At 28.7% G+C, this 19,181-nt stretch overlaps 1 protein-coding gene across 5 annotated transcripts in view; it reads left to right on the forward strand.

Moving 5' to 3' along the window:
* The window catches only part of LOC109885828 (AMP deaminase 2-like), a 113,345-nt gene that overhangs the window by 59,727 nt on the left and 34,437 nt on the right, over positions 1–19,181 (forward strand). For all 5 annotated transcript variants that reach the window (XR_004203749.1, XM_031794770.1, XM_031794773.1 and 2 more), the window contains 2 exons: positions 1,012–1,141; positions 5,577–5,771. Coding sequence is in view for 4 of the 5 variants with exons in the window: in XM_031794770.1 (XP_031650630.1) it covers positions 1,012–1,141; positions 5,577–5,771 (325 nt within the window). In the remaining variant the exon portion in view is untranslated. The remainder of the gene's footprint in view (positions 1–1,011; positions 1,142–5,576; positions 5,772–19,181) is intronic.

The raw sequence follows: 19,181 nt of genomic DNA on the forward strand, positions 1-19,181 counted from the left end.
CTCTTGTACACTTGTATTCTTTGTTTGTTTTTTTACTTTAATGTGTCATTGTAAAGTGTTGGTAATGTGGTGTGTCACTGTAAAGTATTTGGTAATGTGGTGTGTCATTGTAAAGTGTTGGTAATGTGGTGTGTCACTGTAAAGTATTTGGTAATGTGTTGTGTCACTGTAAAGTATTTGGTAATGTGGTGTGTCATTGTAAAGTGTTGGTAATGTGGTGTGTCACTGTAAAGTATTTGGTAATGTGTTGTGTCACTGTAAAGTATTTGGTAATGTGGTGTGTCATTGTAAAGTATTGGTAATGTGGTGTGTCACTGTAAAGTATTTGGTAATGTGGTGTGTCACTGTAAAGTGTTGGTAATGTATTGTTTCACTGTAAAGTATTGGTCATGTATTGTTTCACTGTAAAGTATTGGTCATGTATTGTTTCACTGTAAAGTATTGGTCATGTATTGTTTCACTGTAAAGTATTGGTCATGTATTGTTTCACTGTAAAGTGTTGTTAATGTATTGTTTCACTGTAAAGTATTGGTCATGTATTGTTTCACTGTAAAGTATTGGTCATGTATTGTTTCACTGTAAAGTATTGGTCATGTATTGTTTCACTGTAAAGTGTTGTTAATGTATTGTTTCACTGTAAAGTATTGGTCATGTATTGTTTCACTGTAAAGTGTTGTTAATGTATTGTTTCACTGTAAAGTGTTGTTAATGTATTGTTCCACTGTAAAGTATTGGTCATGTATTGTTTCACTGTAAAGTATTGGTCATGTATTGTTTCACTGTAAAGTGTTGTTAATGTATTGTTTCACTGTAAAGTATTGGTCATGTATTGTTTCACTGTAAAGTGTTGTTAATGTATTGTTTCACTGTAAAGTATTGGTCATGTATTGTTTCACTGTAAAGTATTGGTCATGTATTGTTTCACTGTAAAGTGTATAGAGATTTTTTTTATCGACCTATAGGCATATCGTATGATTTTATTTGACACAATGTGCTTATTCACTACCACAGGAAGTCGTTCTGTTACCGTCGGTTACAGTACCTGAGTTCTAAGTTCCAGATGCACATCTTGCTGAATGAGATGAAGGAGCTGGCAGCTCAGAAGAAAGTCCCTCATAGAGACTTCTACAACATACGCAAGGTAAGTCCCACGTAACCCTAAGTCTAACCCTAAACTTAACCCTAAGTCTAACCCTAAACTTAACCCTAAATCTAACCCTAAACTTAACCCTAAGTCTAACCCTAAGTCTAACCCTAAACTTAACCCTAAGTCTAACCCTAAATTTAACCCTAAGTCTAACCCTAAACTTAACCCTATTATACTTCCGGCGCCGACAGAGATGGCCGCCTCGCTTCGCGTTCCTAGGAAACTATGCAGTTGTTTGCTTTTTTACGTGTCATTTCTTACATTGGTACCCCAGGTCATCTTAGGTTTCATTACATACAGTCGAGAAGAACTACTGAAAATAAGAGCAGCGTCAACTCACCATCAGTACGACCAAGAATATGACTCTCGCGAAGCGGATCCTGTGTTCTGCCTTTCACCCAGGACAACGGAATGGATCCCAGCCGGCGACCCCAAAAAACGACTTCGTAAAAGGGGGAAACAAAGCGGTCTTCTGGTCAGACTCCGGAGACGGGCACATCGTGCACCACTCCCTAGCATTCTTCTCGCCAATGTCCAGTCTCTTGACAACAAGGTTGATGAAATCCGAGCAAGGGTAGCATTCCAGAGGGACATCAGAGACTGTAACGTTCTTTGCTTCACGGAAACATGGCTCACTGGAGAGACGCTATCGGAGTCGGTGCAGCCAGCTGGTTTCCCCACGCATCGCGCCGACAGAAACAAACATATTTCTGGTAAGAAGAGGGGCGGGGCGTATGCTTCATGGTTAACGAGACGTGGTGTGGCCACAACAACATACAGGAACTCAAGTCCTTCTGTAAACCTGATTTAGAATTCCTCACAATCAAATGTCGACCGCATTATCTACCAAGGGAATTCTCTTCGATTATAATCACAGCCGTATATATTCCCCCCCAAGCAGACACATCGATGGCTCTGAACAAACTTTATTTGACTCTTTGCAAACTGGAATCCATATATCCTGATGCTGCATTCATTGTAGCTGGTGATTTTAACAAGGCTAATCTGAAAACAAGACTCCCTAAATTGTATCAGCATATCGATTGTGCAACCAAGGCAGGAAAAACCTTGGATCATTGCTATTCTAACTTCCGCGACGCATATAAGGCCTTGCCCCGCTCTCCTTTCGGAAAAGCTGACCAGGACTCCATTTTGTTGATCCCTGCCTACAGACAGAAACTAAAACAAGAAGCTCCCGCGCTGAGGTCTGTTCAACGCTGGTCCGACCAATCTGATTCCACACTCCAAGACTGCTTCCATCATGTGGACTGGGATATGTTTCGTATTGCATCAAACAACAACATTGACGAATACGCTGATTCGGTGAGCGAGTTCATTAGAACGTGCGTTGAAAATGTCATTCCCATAGCAACGATTAAAACATTCCCAAACCAGAAACCGTGGATTGATGGCAGCATTCGCGTGAAACTGAAAGCGTGAACCACTGCTTTTAATCAGGGCAAGGTGACCGGAAACATGACCGAATACAAACAGTGTAGCTATTCCCTCCGCAAGGCAATCAAACAAGCTAAGCGTCAGTATAGAGACAAAGTATAATCTCAATTCAACGGCTCAGACACAAGAGGTATGTGGCAGGGTCTACAGTCAATCACGGATGACAAAAAGAAAACCAGCCCTGTCACGGACCAGGATGTCTTGCTCCCAGGCAGACTAAATAACTTTTTTGCCCGCTTTGAGGACAATACAGTGCCACTGACACGGCCCGCAACCAAAACATGCGGACTCTCCTTCACTGCAGCCGACGTGAGGAAAACATTTAAACGTGTCAACCCTTGTAAGGCTGCAGGCCCAGACGGCATCCCCAGCCGCGCCCTCAGAGCATGCGCAGACCAGCTGGCTGGTGTGTTTACGGACATATTCAATCAATCCCTATCCCAGTCTGTTGTTCCCACATGCTTCAAGAGGGCCACCATTGTTCCTGTTCCCAAGAAAGCTAAGGTAACTGAGCTAAACGACTACCGCCCCGTAGCACTCACTTCCGTCATCATGAAGTGCTTTGAGAGACTAGTCAAGGACCATATCACCTCCATCCTACCTGACACCCTAAACCCACTTCAATTTGCTTACCGCCCAAATAGGTCCACAGACGATGCAATCTCAACCACACTGCACACTGCCCTAACCCATCTGGACAAGAGGAATACCTATGTGAGAATGCTGTTCATCGACTACAGCTCGGCATTTAACACCATAGTGCCCTCCAAGCTCGTCATCAAGCTCGAGACCCTGGGTCTCGACCCCGCCCTGTGCAACTGGGTACTGGACTTCCTGACGGGCCGCCCCCAGATGGTGAGGGTAGGCAACAACATCTCCACCCCGCTGATCCTCAACACTGGGGCCCCACAAGGGTGCATTCTGAGCCCTCTCCTGTACTCCCTGTTCACCCACGACTGCGTGGCCACGCACCCTCCAACTCAATCATCAAGTTTGCGGACGGCACAACAGTGGTATGCTTGATTACCAACAACGACGAGACGGCCTACAGGGAGGAGGTGAGGGCCCTCGGAGTGTGGTGTCAGGAAAATAACCTCACACTCAACGTCAACAAAACTAAGGAGATGATTGTGGACTTCAGGAAACAGCAGAGGGAACACCCCCCTATCCACATCGATGGAACAGTAGTGGAGAGGGTAGTACGTTTTTAAGTTCCTCGGCGTACACATCACAGACAAACTGAATTGGTCCACCCACACAGACAGCATTGTGAAGAAGGCGCAGCAGCGCCTCTTCAACCTCAGGAGGCTGAAGAAATTCGGCTAGTCACCAAAAGCACTCACAAACTTCTACAGATGCACAATCGAGAGCATCCTGTCGGGCTGTATCACCGCCTGGTACGGCAACTGCTCCGCCCACAACCGTAAGGCTCTCCAGAGGGTAGTGAGGTCTGCACAACCCATCACCGGGGGCAAACTACCTGCCCTCCAGGACACCTACACCACCCGATGTCACAGGAAGGCCATAAAGATCATCAAGGACAACAACCACCTGAGCCACTGCCTGCTCACCCCGCTATCATCCAGAAGGCGAGGTCAGTACAGGTGCATCAAAGCTGGGACCGAGAGACTGAAAAACAGCTTCTATCTCAAGGCCATCAGACTGTTAAACAGCCACCACTAACATTGAGTGGCTGCTGCCAACACACTGACTCAACTCCAGCCACTTTAATAATGGGAATTGATGGGAAATGATGTAAAATATATCACTAGCCACTTTAAACAATGCTACCTAATATAATGTTTACATACCCTACATTATTTATCTCATATGTATACGTATATACTGTACTCTATATCATCTACTGCATCTTTATGTAATACATGCATCACTAGCCACTTTAAACTATGCCACTTTGTTTACATACTCATCTCATATGTATATACTGTACTCAATACCATCTACTGTATCTTGCCTATGCTGCTCTGTACCATCACTCATTCATATATCTTTTTGTACATATTCTTTATCCCCTTACACTTGTGTCTATAAGGTAGTAGTTTTGGAATTGTTAGCTAGATTACTTGTTGGTTATTACTGCATTGTCGGAACTAGAAGCACAAGCATTTCGCTACACTCGCATTAACATCTGCTAACCATGTGTATGTGACAAATAAAATTTGATTTGATTTAAGTCTAACCCTAAACTTAACCCTAAGTCTAACCCTAAACTTAACCCTAAATCTAACCCTAAACTTAACCCTAAGTCTAACCCTAAACTTAACCCTAAGTCTAACCCTAAACTTAACCCTAAGTCTAACTCTAAACTTAACCCTAAGTCTAACCCTAAACTTAACCCTAAGTCTAACCCTAAACTTAACCCTAAGTCTAACCCTAAACTTACCCCTAAGTCTAACCCTAAACTTAACCCTAAACCTGTAACACCAAGAAGTCTGTAACATAAGTTTATCAAAGAGACTTCTCCAACATATGCAAGGTCCCTCCCTCTTAACTCTAAGCCTAACCCTAACCCTGAAACACTGGAATGTCTGCAACATATGCAAGGTCCCTCCCTCTTAACTCTAACCCTAAACCTAACCCAGAAACACTGAAATGTCTGCAACATATGCACGGTGAGCATATCACTAATCGCTGACTGTGTCTGTGGTTTAACCTCATCACCAGCTGAAGACCAGATTAATTTAGCCTTATTGCAGAGGTTAGATTATTCTATGAGGTTAGGTCTACTTCTGATGGTACTGTATGCTCCTGGGGAATATTAATCAGAGCAGGAAGGAAGAAACCTTGAATGGAACCACTCTCCTCAGAGCAGGAAGGAAGAAACCTTGAATGGAACCACTCTCCTCAGAGCAGGAAGGAAGAAACCTTGACTGTAACCACGCCCATCCTCTGGTTGCATCATGATAAAGTGCCCTAATCCATCTTCTATGTCTGTGATTCCTTGTAAACCCAGGTGGATACCCATATCCACGCCGCATCCTGTATGAACCAGAAACACCTGCTGAGGTTTATCAAGAGGGCCATGAAGAAGTATCCAGGGGAGATTGTCCATGTGGAGAGAGGCAAGGGACAGACGCTCATGGAGGTGTTCGAAACCATGAACCTCACAGCCTTCGACCTGAGTGTGGACACACTGGATATGCATGCTGTAAGTGGTGGTGGGTGAGGGCAACATGGTCTCCGGGTAATTCGTATTATTAGGTACGTAAATCGGTGGACTTCATTTAGTATGATATGTAATGTTACATTAGGTTGCATTATGAATGGAATTGTGGTTGTACAGTGTCACACCAATTACAGGATGTATATGGAGGATGTACAGTACTATACGTCTTTCTCTGAGACCAGGTTGCTTGTTGCAATATAACAACAAAGGAGAACTATGGGAAATTTATACTGGCAGTTAGGGGAACTAACAACAAAGGTTAGGATCATTTACTTGAAAGGTTAGGAGAACTAAAACGACAAACTTATGTAGCTGGTTAGGTGACTTGGATTAAGTTTAGAGTAAGGGTTAGGGGAAGGGTTAGCTAAAATGCTACAGTTGTCCTGCACAAAACTCGAACACGCAACATTTGGATTGCTAGACTGTCGCAACCAACCTCCCTCATTATGTTTCTATCTAAAGTAATTAGACTAGTAGAAGGTATCATACATATATAATATAAACTAGTAGTAGATATCATACATATATAATATAAACTAGTAGTAGGTATCATACATATATAATATAAACTAGTAGTAGGTATCATACATATATAATATAAACTAGACTAGTAGTAGGTATCATACATATATAATATAAACTAGTAGTAGATATCATACATATATAATATAAACTAGTAGTAGGTATCATACATATATAATATAAACTAGTAGTAGATATCATACATATATAAACTAGACTAGTAGTAGATATCATACATATATAATATAAACTAGACTAGTAGTAGATATCATACATATATAATATAAACTAGTAGTAGATATTATACATATATAATATAAACTAGTAGTAGATATTATACATATATAATATAAACTAGTAGTAGGTATCATACATATATAATATAAACTAGTAGTAGATATCATACATATATAATATAAACTAGTAGTAGGTATCAGACATATATAATATAAACTAGTAGTAGGTATCATACATATATAATATAAACTAGTAGTAGGTATCATACATATATAATATAAACTAGACTAGTAGTAGATATCATACATATATAATATAAACTAGTAGTAGGTATCATACATATATAATATAAACTAGACTAGTAGTAGATATCATACATATATAATATAAACTAGTAGTAGATATCATACATATATAATATAAACTAGTAGTAGGTATCATACATATATAATATAAACTAGTAGTAGATATCATACATATATAATATAAACTAGTAGTAGGTATCATACATATATAATATAAACTAGACTAGTAGTAGGTATCATACATATATAATATAAACTAGTAGTAGATATCATACATATATAATATAAACTAGTAGTAGATATCATACATATATAATATAAACTAGTAGTAGGTATCATACATATATAATATAAACTAGACTAGTAGTAGGTATCATACATATATAATATAAACTAGTAGTAGATATCATACATATATAATATAAACTAGACTAGTAGTAGATATCATACATATATAATATAAACTAGACTAGTAGTAGGTATCATACATATATAATATAAACTAGACTAGTAGTAGATATCATACATATATAATATAAACTAGACTAGTAGTAGATATCATACATATATAATATAAACTAGTAGTAGGTATCATACATATATAATATAAACTAGTAGTAGATATCATACATATATAATATAAACTAGTAGTAGGTATCATACATATATAATATAAACTAGACTAGTAGTAGGTATCATACATATATAATATAAACTAGACTAGTAGTAGGTATCATACATATATAATATAAACTAGTAGTAGATATCATACATATATAATATAAACTAGTAGTAGGTATCATACATATATAATATAAACTAGTAGTAGATATCATACATATATAATATAAACTAGACTAGTAGTAGGTATCATACATATATAATATAAACTAGACTAGTAGTAGATATCATACATATATAATATAAACTAGACTAGTAGTAGGTATCATACATATATAATATAAACTAGACTAGTAGTAGGTATCATACATATATAATATAAACTAGACTAGTAGTAGGTATCATACATATATAATATAAACTAGACTAGTAGTAGATATCATACATATATAATATAAACTAGACTAGTAGTAGGTATCATACATATATAATATAAACTAGTAGTAGGTATCATACATATATAATATAAACTAGTAGTAGATATCATACATATATAATATAAACTAGTAGTAGATATCATACATATATAATATAAACTAGTAGTAGATATCATACATATATAATATAAACTAGTAGTAGGTATCATACATATATAATATAAACTAGTAGTAGATATCATACATATATAATATAGACTAGTAGTAGGTATCATACATATATAATATAAACTAGTAGTAGGTATCATACATATATAATATAAACTAGTAGTAGATATCATACATATATAATATAAACTAGACTAGTAGTAGATATCATACATATATAATATAAACTAGACAGTAGTAGGTATCATACATATATAATATAAACTAGACTAGTAGTAGATATCATACATATATAATATAAACTAGTAGTAGATATCATACATATATAATATAAACTAGACAGTAGTAGGTATCATACATATATAATATAAACTAGTAGTAGGTATCATACATATATAATATAAACTAGACTAGTAGTAGGTATCATACATATATAATATAAACTAGTAGTAGGTATCATACATATATAATATAAACTAGTAGTAGGTATCATACATATATAATATAAACTAGACTAGTAGTAGATATCATACATATATAATATAAACTAGACTAGTAGTAGATATCATACATATATAATATAAACTAGACTAGTAGTAGATATCATACATATATAGTATAAACTAGTAGTAGGTATCATACATATATAATATAAACTAGTAGTAGGTATCGTACATATATAATATAAACTAGTAGTAGATATCATACATATATAATATAAACTAGACTAGTAGTAGGTATCATACATATATAATATAAAGTAGTAGTAGGTATCATACATATATAATATAAACTAGACTAGTAGTAGGTATCATACATATATAATATAAACTAGTAGTAGATATCAGACATATATAATATAAACTAGACTAGTAGTAGATATCATACATATATAATATAGACTAGTAGTAGATATCAGACATATATAATATAAACTAGACTAGTAGTAGATATCATACATATATAATATAAACTAGTAGTAGATATCATACATATATAATATAAACTAGTAGTAGGTATCATACATATATAATATAAACTAGTAGTAGGTATCATACATATATAATATAAACTAGTAGTAGGTATCATACATATATAATATAAACTAGTAGTAGGTATCATACATATATAATATAAACTAGTAGTAGATATCATACATATATAATATAAACTAGACTAGTAGTAGATATCATACATATATAATATAAACTAGACAGTAGTAGGTATCATACATATATAATATAAACTAGACTAGTAGTAGATATCATACATATATAATATAAACTAGTAGTAGATATCATACATATATAATATAAACTAGACTAGTAGTAGGTATCATACATATATAATATAAACTAGTAGTAGGTATCATACATATATAATATAAACTAGTAGTAGGTATCATACATATATAATATAAACTAGACTAGTAGTAGGTATCATACATATATAATATAAACTAGTAGTAGGTATCATACATATATAATATAAACTAGTAGTAGGTATCATACATATATAATATAAACTAGACTAGTAGTAGATATCATACATATATAATATAAACTAGACTAGTAGTAGATATCATACATATATAATATAAACTAGACTAGTAGTAGGTATCATACATATATAATATAAACTAGTAGTAGATATCATACATATATAGTATAAACTAGTAGTAGGTATCATACATATATAATATAAACTAGACTAGTAGTAGATATCAGACATATATAATATAAACTAGACTAGTAGTAGATATCATACATATATAATATAAACTAGTAGTAGATATCATACATATATAATATAAACTAGTAGTAGGTATCATACATATATAATATAAACTAGTAGTAGATATCAGACATATATAATATAAACTAGACTAGCAGTAGATATCATACATATATAATATAAACTAGTAGTAGGTATCATACATATATAGTATAAACTAGTAGTAGATATCATACATATATAGTATAAACTAGTAGTAGATATCATACATATATAGTATAAACTAGTAGTAGGTATCATACATATATAATATAAACTAGTAGTAGGTATCATACATATATAATATAAACTAGACTAGTAGTAGATATCATACATATATAATATAAAGTAGTAGTAGATATCATACATATATAATATAAACTAGACTAGTAGTAGATATCATACATATATAATATAAACTAGTAGTAGGTATCATACATATATAATATAAACTAGTAGTAGGGTATCATACATATATAATATAAACTAGACTAGTAGTAGGTATCATACATATATAATATAAACTAGACTAGTAGTAGGTATCATACATATATAATATAAACTAGACTAGTAGTAGATATCATACATATATAATATAAACTAGTAGTAGGTATCATACATATATAATATAAACTAGACAGTAGTAGGTATCATACATATATAATATAAACTAGTAGTATGTATCATACATATATAATATAAACTAGACTAGTAGTAGGTATCATACATATATAATAATATAAACTAGACTAGTAGTAGGTATCATACATATATAATATAAACTAGTAGTAGATATCATACATATATAATATAAACTAGACTAGTAGTAGATATCATACATATATAATATAAACTAGACAGTAGTAGGTATCATACATATATAATATAAACTAGACTAGTAGTAGGTATCATACATATATAATATAAACTAGTAGTAGGTATCATACATATATAATATAAACTAGTAGTAGGTATCATACATATATAATATAAACTAGACTAGTAGTAGATATCATACATATATAATATAAACTAGACTAGTAGTAGATATCATACATATATAATATAAACTAGACTAGTAGTAGGTATCATACATATATAATACAAACTAGTAGTAGATATCATACATATATAATATAAACTAGACAGTAGTAGGTATCATACATATATAATATAAACTAGACTAGTAGTAGGTATCATACATATATAATATAAACTAGTAGTAGGTATCATACATATATAATATAAACTAGTAGTAGGTATCATACATATATAATATAAACTAGACTAGTAGTAGATATCATACATATATAATATAAACTAGACTAGTAGTAGATATCATACATATATAATATAAACTAGACTAGTAGTAGGTATCATACATATATAATACAAACTAGTAGTAGATATCATACATATATAGTATAAACTAGTAGTAGGTATCATACATATATAATATAAACTAGACTAGTAGTAGATATCAGACATATATAATATAAACTAGACTAGTAGTAGATATCATACATATATAATATAAACTAGTAGTAGATATCATACATATATAATATAAACTAGTAGTAGGTATCATACATATATAATATAAACTAGTAGTAGATATCAGACATATATAATATAAACTAGACTAGTAGTAGATATCATACATATATAATATAAACTAGTAGTAGGTATCATACATATATAGTATAAACTAGTAGTAGATATCATACATATATAGTATAAACTAGTAGTAGATATCATACATATATAGTATAAACTAGTAGTAGGTATCATACATATATAATATAAACTAGTAGTAGGTATCATACATATATAATATAAACTAGACTAGTAGTAGATATCATACATATATAATATAAAGTAGTAGTAGATATCATACATATATAATATAAACTAGACTAGTAGTAGATATCATACATATATAATATAAACTAGTAGTAGGTATCATACATATATAATATAAACTAGTAGTAGGTATCATACATATATAATATAAACTAGACTAGTAGTAGGTATCATACATATATAATATAAACTAGACTAGTAGTAGGTATCATACATATATAATATAAACTAGACTAGTAGTAGATATCATACATATATAATATAAACTAGTAGTAGGTATCATACATATATAATATAAACTAGACAGTAGTAGGTATCATACATATATAATATAAACTAGTAGTAGGTATCATACATATATAATATAAACTAGACTAGTAGTAGGTATCATACATATATAATATAAACTAGACTAGTAGTAGGTATCATACATATATAATATAAACTAGACTAGTAGTAGATATCATACATATATAATATAAACTAGACAGTAGTAGGTATCATACATATATAATATAAACTAGACTAGTAGTAGATATCAGACATATATAATATAAACTAGTAGTAGGTATCATACATATATAATATAAACTAGTAGTAGATATCATACATATATAATATAAACTAGTAGTAGATATCATACATATATAATATAAACTAGACTAGTAGTAGATATCATACATATATAATATAAACTAGTAGTAGATATCATACATATATAATATAAACTAGTAGTAGATATCATACATATATAATATAAACTAGACTAGTAGTAGGTATCATACATATATAATATAAACTAGTAGTAGGTATCATACATATATAATATAAACTAGTAGTAGGTATCATACATATATAGTATAAACTAGTAGTAGATATCAGACATATATAATATAAACTAGACTAGTAGTAGGTATCATACATATATAATATAAACTAGACTAGTAGTAGATATCATACATATATAATATAAACTAGTAGTAGGTATCATACATATATAATATAAACTAGACTAGTAGTAGATATCATACATATATAATATAAACTAGTAGTAGATATCATACATATATAATATAAACTAGTAGTAGATATCATACATATATAATATAAACTAGTAGTAGATATCATACATATATAATATAAACTAGTAGTAGATATCATACATATATAATATAAACTAGTAGTAGGTATCATACATATATAATATAAACTAGACTAGTAGTAGGTATCATACATATATAATATAAACTAGTAGTAGATATCATACATATATAATATAAACTAGACTAGTAGTAGATATCATACATATATAATATAAACTAGTAGTAGGTATCATACATATATAATATAAACTAGACTAGTAGTAGATATCATACATATATAATATAAACTAGACTAGTAGTAGATATCATACATATATAATATAAACTAGTAGTAGGTATCATACATATATAATATAAACTAGACTAGTAGTAGATATCATACATATATAATATAAACTAGACTAGTAGTAGATATCATACATATATAATATAAACTAGACTAGTAGTAGGTATCATACATATATAATATAAACTAGTAGTAGATATCATACATATATAATATAAACTAGTAGTAGGTATCATACATATATAATATAAACTAGACTAGTAGTAGATATCATACATATATAATATAAACTAGTAGTAGATATCATACATATATAGTATAAACTAGTAGTAGATATCATACATATATAATATAAACTAGTAGTAGGTATCATACATATATAGTATAAACTAGTAGTAGATATCAGACATATATAATATAAACTAGACTAGTAGTAGATATCATACATATATAATATAAACTAGTAGTAGATATCATACATATATAATATAAACTAGTAGTAGGTATCATACATATATAATATAAACTAGTAGTAGATATCAGACATATATAATATAAACTAGACTAGTAGTAGATATCATACATATATAATATAACTAGTAGTAGGTATCATACATATATAGTATAAACTAGTAGTAGATATCATACATATATAGTATAAACTAGTAGTAGATATCATACATATATAGTATAAACTAGTAGTAGGTATCATACATATATAATATAAACTAGTAGTAGGTATCATACATATATAATATAAACTAGACTAGTAGTAGATATCATACATATATAATATAAAGTAGTAGTAGATATCATACATATATAATATAAACTAGACTAGTAGTAGATATCATACATATATAATATAAACTAGTAGTAGGTATCATACATATATAATATAAACTAGTAGTAGGTATCATACATATATAATATAAACTAGACTAGTAGTAGGTATCATACATATATAATATAAACTAGACTAGTAGTAGGTATCATACATATATAATATAAACTAGACTAGTAGTAGATATCATACATATATAATATAAACTAGTAGTAGGTATCATACATATATAATATAAACTAGACAGTAGTAGGTATCATACATATATAATATAAACTAGTAGTAGGTATCATACATATATAATATAAACTAGACTAGTAGTAGGTATCATACATATATAATATAAACTAGACTAGTAGTAGGTATCATACATATATAATATAAACTAGTAGTAGATATCATACATATATAATATAAACTAGACTAGTAGTAGATATCATACATATATAATATAAACTAGACAGTAGTAGGTATCATACATATATAATATAAACTAGACTAGTAGTAGATATCAGACATATATAATATAAACTAGTAGTAGGTATCATACATATATAATATAAACTAGTAGTAGATATCATACATATATAATATAAACTAGTAGTAGATATCATACATATATAATATAAACTAGACTAGTAGTAGATATCATACATATATAATATAAACTAGTAGTAGATATCATACATATATAATATAAACTAGTAGTAGATATCATACATATATAATATAAACTAGACTAGTAGTAGGTATCATACATATATAATATAAACTAGTAGTAGGTATCATACATATATAATATAAACTAGTAGTAGGTATCATACATATATAGTATAAACTAGTAGTAGATATCAGACATATATAATATAAACTAGACTAGTAGTAGGTATCATACATATATAATATAAACTAGACTAGTAGTAGATATCATACATATATAATATAAACTAGTAGTAGGTATCATACATATATAATATAAACTAGACTAGTAGTAGATATCATACATATATAATATAAACTAGTAGTAGATATCATACATATATAATATAAACTAGTAGTAGATATCATACATATATAATATAAACTAGTAGTAGATATCATACATATATAATATAAACTAGTAGTAGATATCATACATATATAATATAAACTAGTAGTAGGTATCATACATATATAATATAAACTAGACTAGTAGTAGGTATCATACATATATAATATAAACTAGTAGTAGATATCATACATATATAATATAAACTAGACTAGTAGTAGATATCATACATATATAATATAAACTAGTAGTAGGTATCATACATATATAATATAAACTAGACTAGTAGTAGATATCATACATATATAATATAAACTAGACTAGTAGTAGATATCATACATATATAATATAAACTAGTAGTAGGTATCATACATATATAATATAAACTAGACTAGTAGTAGATATCATACATATATAATATAAACTAGACTAGTAGTAGATATCATACATATATAATATAAACTAGACTAGTAGTAGGTATCATACATATATAATATAAACTAGTAGTAGATATCATACATATATAATATAAACTAGTAGTAGGTATCATACATATATAATATAAACTAGACTAGTAGTAGATATCATACATATATAATATAAACTAGTAGTAGATATCATACATATATAGTATAAACTAGTAGTAGATATCATACATATATAATATAAACTAGTAGTAGGTATCATACATATATAGTATAAACTAGTAGTAGATATCATACATATATAATATAAACTAGACTAGTAGTAGATATCATACATATATAATATAAACTAGTAGTAGGTATCATACATATATAATATAAACTAGACTAGTAGTAGATATCATACATATATAATATAAACTAGTAGTAGGTATCATACATATATAATATAACTAGACTAGTAGTAGATATCAGACATATATAATATAAACTAGTAGTAGGTATCAGACATATATAATATAAACTAGTAGTAGATATCATACATATATAGTATAAACTAGTAGTAGGTATCAGACATATATAATATAAACTAGACTAGTAGTAGATATCATACATATATAATATAAACTAGACTAGTAGTAGATATCATACATATATAATATAAACTAGTAGTAGGTATCATACATATATAATATAAACTAGACTAGTAGTAGATATCATACATATATAATATAAACTAGACTAGTAGTAGATATCATACATATATAATATAAACTAGACTAGTAGTAGGTATCATACATATATAATATAACTAGACTAGTAGTAGATATCATACATATTAATATAAACTAGTAGTAGGTATCATACATATATAATATAAACTAGTAGTAGATATCATACATATATAATATAAACTAGTAGTAGATATCATACATATATAATATAAACTAGTAGTAGGTATCATACATATATAATATAAACTAGTAGTAGGTATCATACATATATAATATAAACTAGTAGTAGATATCATACATATATAATATAAACTAGTAGTAGATATCATACATATATAATATAAACTAGTAGTAGGTATCATACATATATAATATAAACTAGACTAGTAGTAGGTATCATACATATATAATATAAACTAGACTAGTAGTAGGTATCATACATATATAATATAAACTAGTAGTAGGTATCATACATATATAATATAAACTAGACTAGTAGTAGGTATCATACATATATAATATAAACTAGTAGTAGGTATCATACATATATAATATAAACTAGACTAATAGTAGATATCATACATATATAATATAAACTAGACTAGTAGTAGGTATCATACATATATAATATAAACTAGACTAGTAGTAGGTATCATACATATATAATATAAACTAGTAGTAGGTATCATACATATATAATATAAACTAGACTAGTAGTAGGTATCATACATATATAATATAAACTAGACTAGTAGTAGGTATCATACATATATAATATAAACTAGTAGTAGGTATCATACATATATAATATAAACTAGACTAGACTAGTAGTAGGTATCATACATATATAATATAGACTAGTAGTAGGTATCATACATATATAATATAGACTAGTAGTAGGTATCATACATATATAATATAAACTAGTAGTAGATATCATACATATATAATATAAACTAGTAGTAGGTATCATACATATATAATATAGACTAGTAGTAGGTATCATACATATATAATATAAACTAGTAGTAGATATCATACATATATAATATAAACTAGTAGTAGGTATCATACATATATAATATAAACTAGTAGTAGATATCATACATATATAGTATAAACTAGACTAGTAGTAGGTATCATACATATATAATATAAACTAGTAGTAGGTATCATACATATATAATATAGACTAGTAGTAGGTATCATACATATATAATATAAACTAGTAGTAGGTATCATACATATATAATATAAACTAGTAGTAGGTATCATACATATATAATATAAACTAGTAGTAGATATCATACATATATAATATAGACTAGTAGTAGGTATCATACATATATAATATAGACTAGTAGTAGGTATCATACATATATAATATAAACTAGTAGTAGGTATCATACATATATAATATAAACTAGACTAGTAGTAGGTATCATACATATATAATATAAACTAGTAGTAGGTATCAGACATATATAATATAAACTAGACTAGTAGTAGGTATCATACATATAATATAAACTAGACTAGTAGTAGGTATCATACATATATAATATAAACTAGACTAGTAGTAGGTATCATACATATATTAATATAAACTAGTAGTAGGTATCATACATATATAATATAAACTAGACTAGTAGTAGATATCATACATATATAATATAAACTAGACTAGTAGTAGGTATCATACATATATAATATAAACTAGACTAGTAGTAGATATCATACATATATAGTATAAACTAGTAGTAGGTATCATACATATATAATATAAACTAGTAGTAGGTATCATACATATATAGTATAAACTAGTAGTAGATATCATACATATATAGTATAAACTAGTAGTAGGTATCATACATATATAATATAAACTAGTAGTAGATATCATACATATATAGTATAAACTAGTAGTAGATATCATACATATATAATATAAACTAGTAGTAGATATCATACATATATAGTATAAACTAGTAGTAGATATCATGCATATATAATATAAACTAGTAGTAGGTATCATACATATATAATATAACTAGTAGTAGATATCATACATATATAGTATAAACTAGTAGTAGATATCATGCATATATAATATAAACTAGTAGTAGATATCATACATATATAATATAAACTAGTAGTAGATATCATACATATATAGTATAAACTAGACTAGTAGTAGGTATCATACATATATAGTATAAACTAGTAGTAGATATCATACATATATAATATAAACTAGACTAGTAGTAGATATCATACATATATAATATAAACTAGACTAGTAGTAGGTATCATACATATATAATATAAACTAGTAGTAGATATCATACATATATAATATAAACTAGACTAGTAGTAGATATCATACATATATAATATAAACTAGTAGTAGGTATCATACATATATAATATAAACTAGTAGTAGATATCATACATATATAATATAAACTAGTAGTAGATATCATACATATATAATATAAACTAGTAGTAGGTATCATACATATATAATATAAACTAGACTAGTAGTAGATATCAGACATATATAATATAAACTAGACTAGTAGTAGATATCATACATATATAGTATAAACTAGTAGTAGATATCATACATATATAATATAAACTAGACTAGTAGTAGATATCAGACATATATAATATAAACTAGTAGTAGGTATCATACATATATAATATAAACTAGACTAGTAGTAGATATCAGACATATATAATATAAACTAGTAGTAGGTATCATACATATATAATATAAACTAGTAGTAGATATCAGACATATATAATATAAACTAGTAGTAGATATCATACATATATAATATAAACTAGTAGTAGGTATCATACATATATAATATAAACTAGTAGTAGGTATCATACATATATAATATAAACTAGACTAGTAGTAGGTATCATACATATATAATATAAACTAGACTAGTAGTAGGTATCATACATATATAATATAAACTAGACTAGTAGTAGATATCATACATATATAGTAT

This window comes from Oncorhynchus kisutch, linkage group LG17, assembly GCF_002021735.2.
Source record: "Oncorhynchus kisutch isolate 150728-3 linkage group LG17, Okis_V2, whole genome shotgun sequence".
Taxonomy (NCBI): domain Eukaryota; kingdom Metazoa; phylum Chordata; class Actinopteri; order Salmoniformes; family Salmonidae; genus Oncorhynchus; species Oncorhynchus kisutch.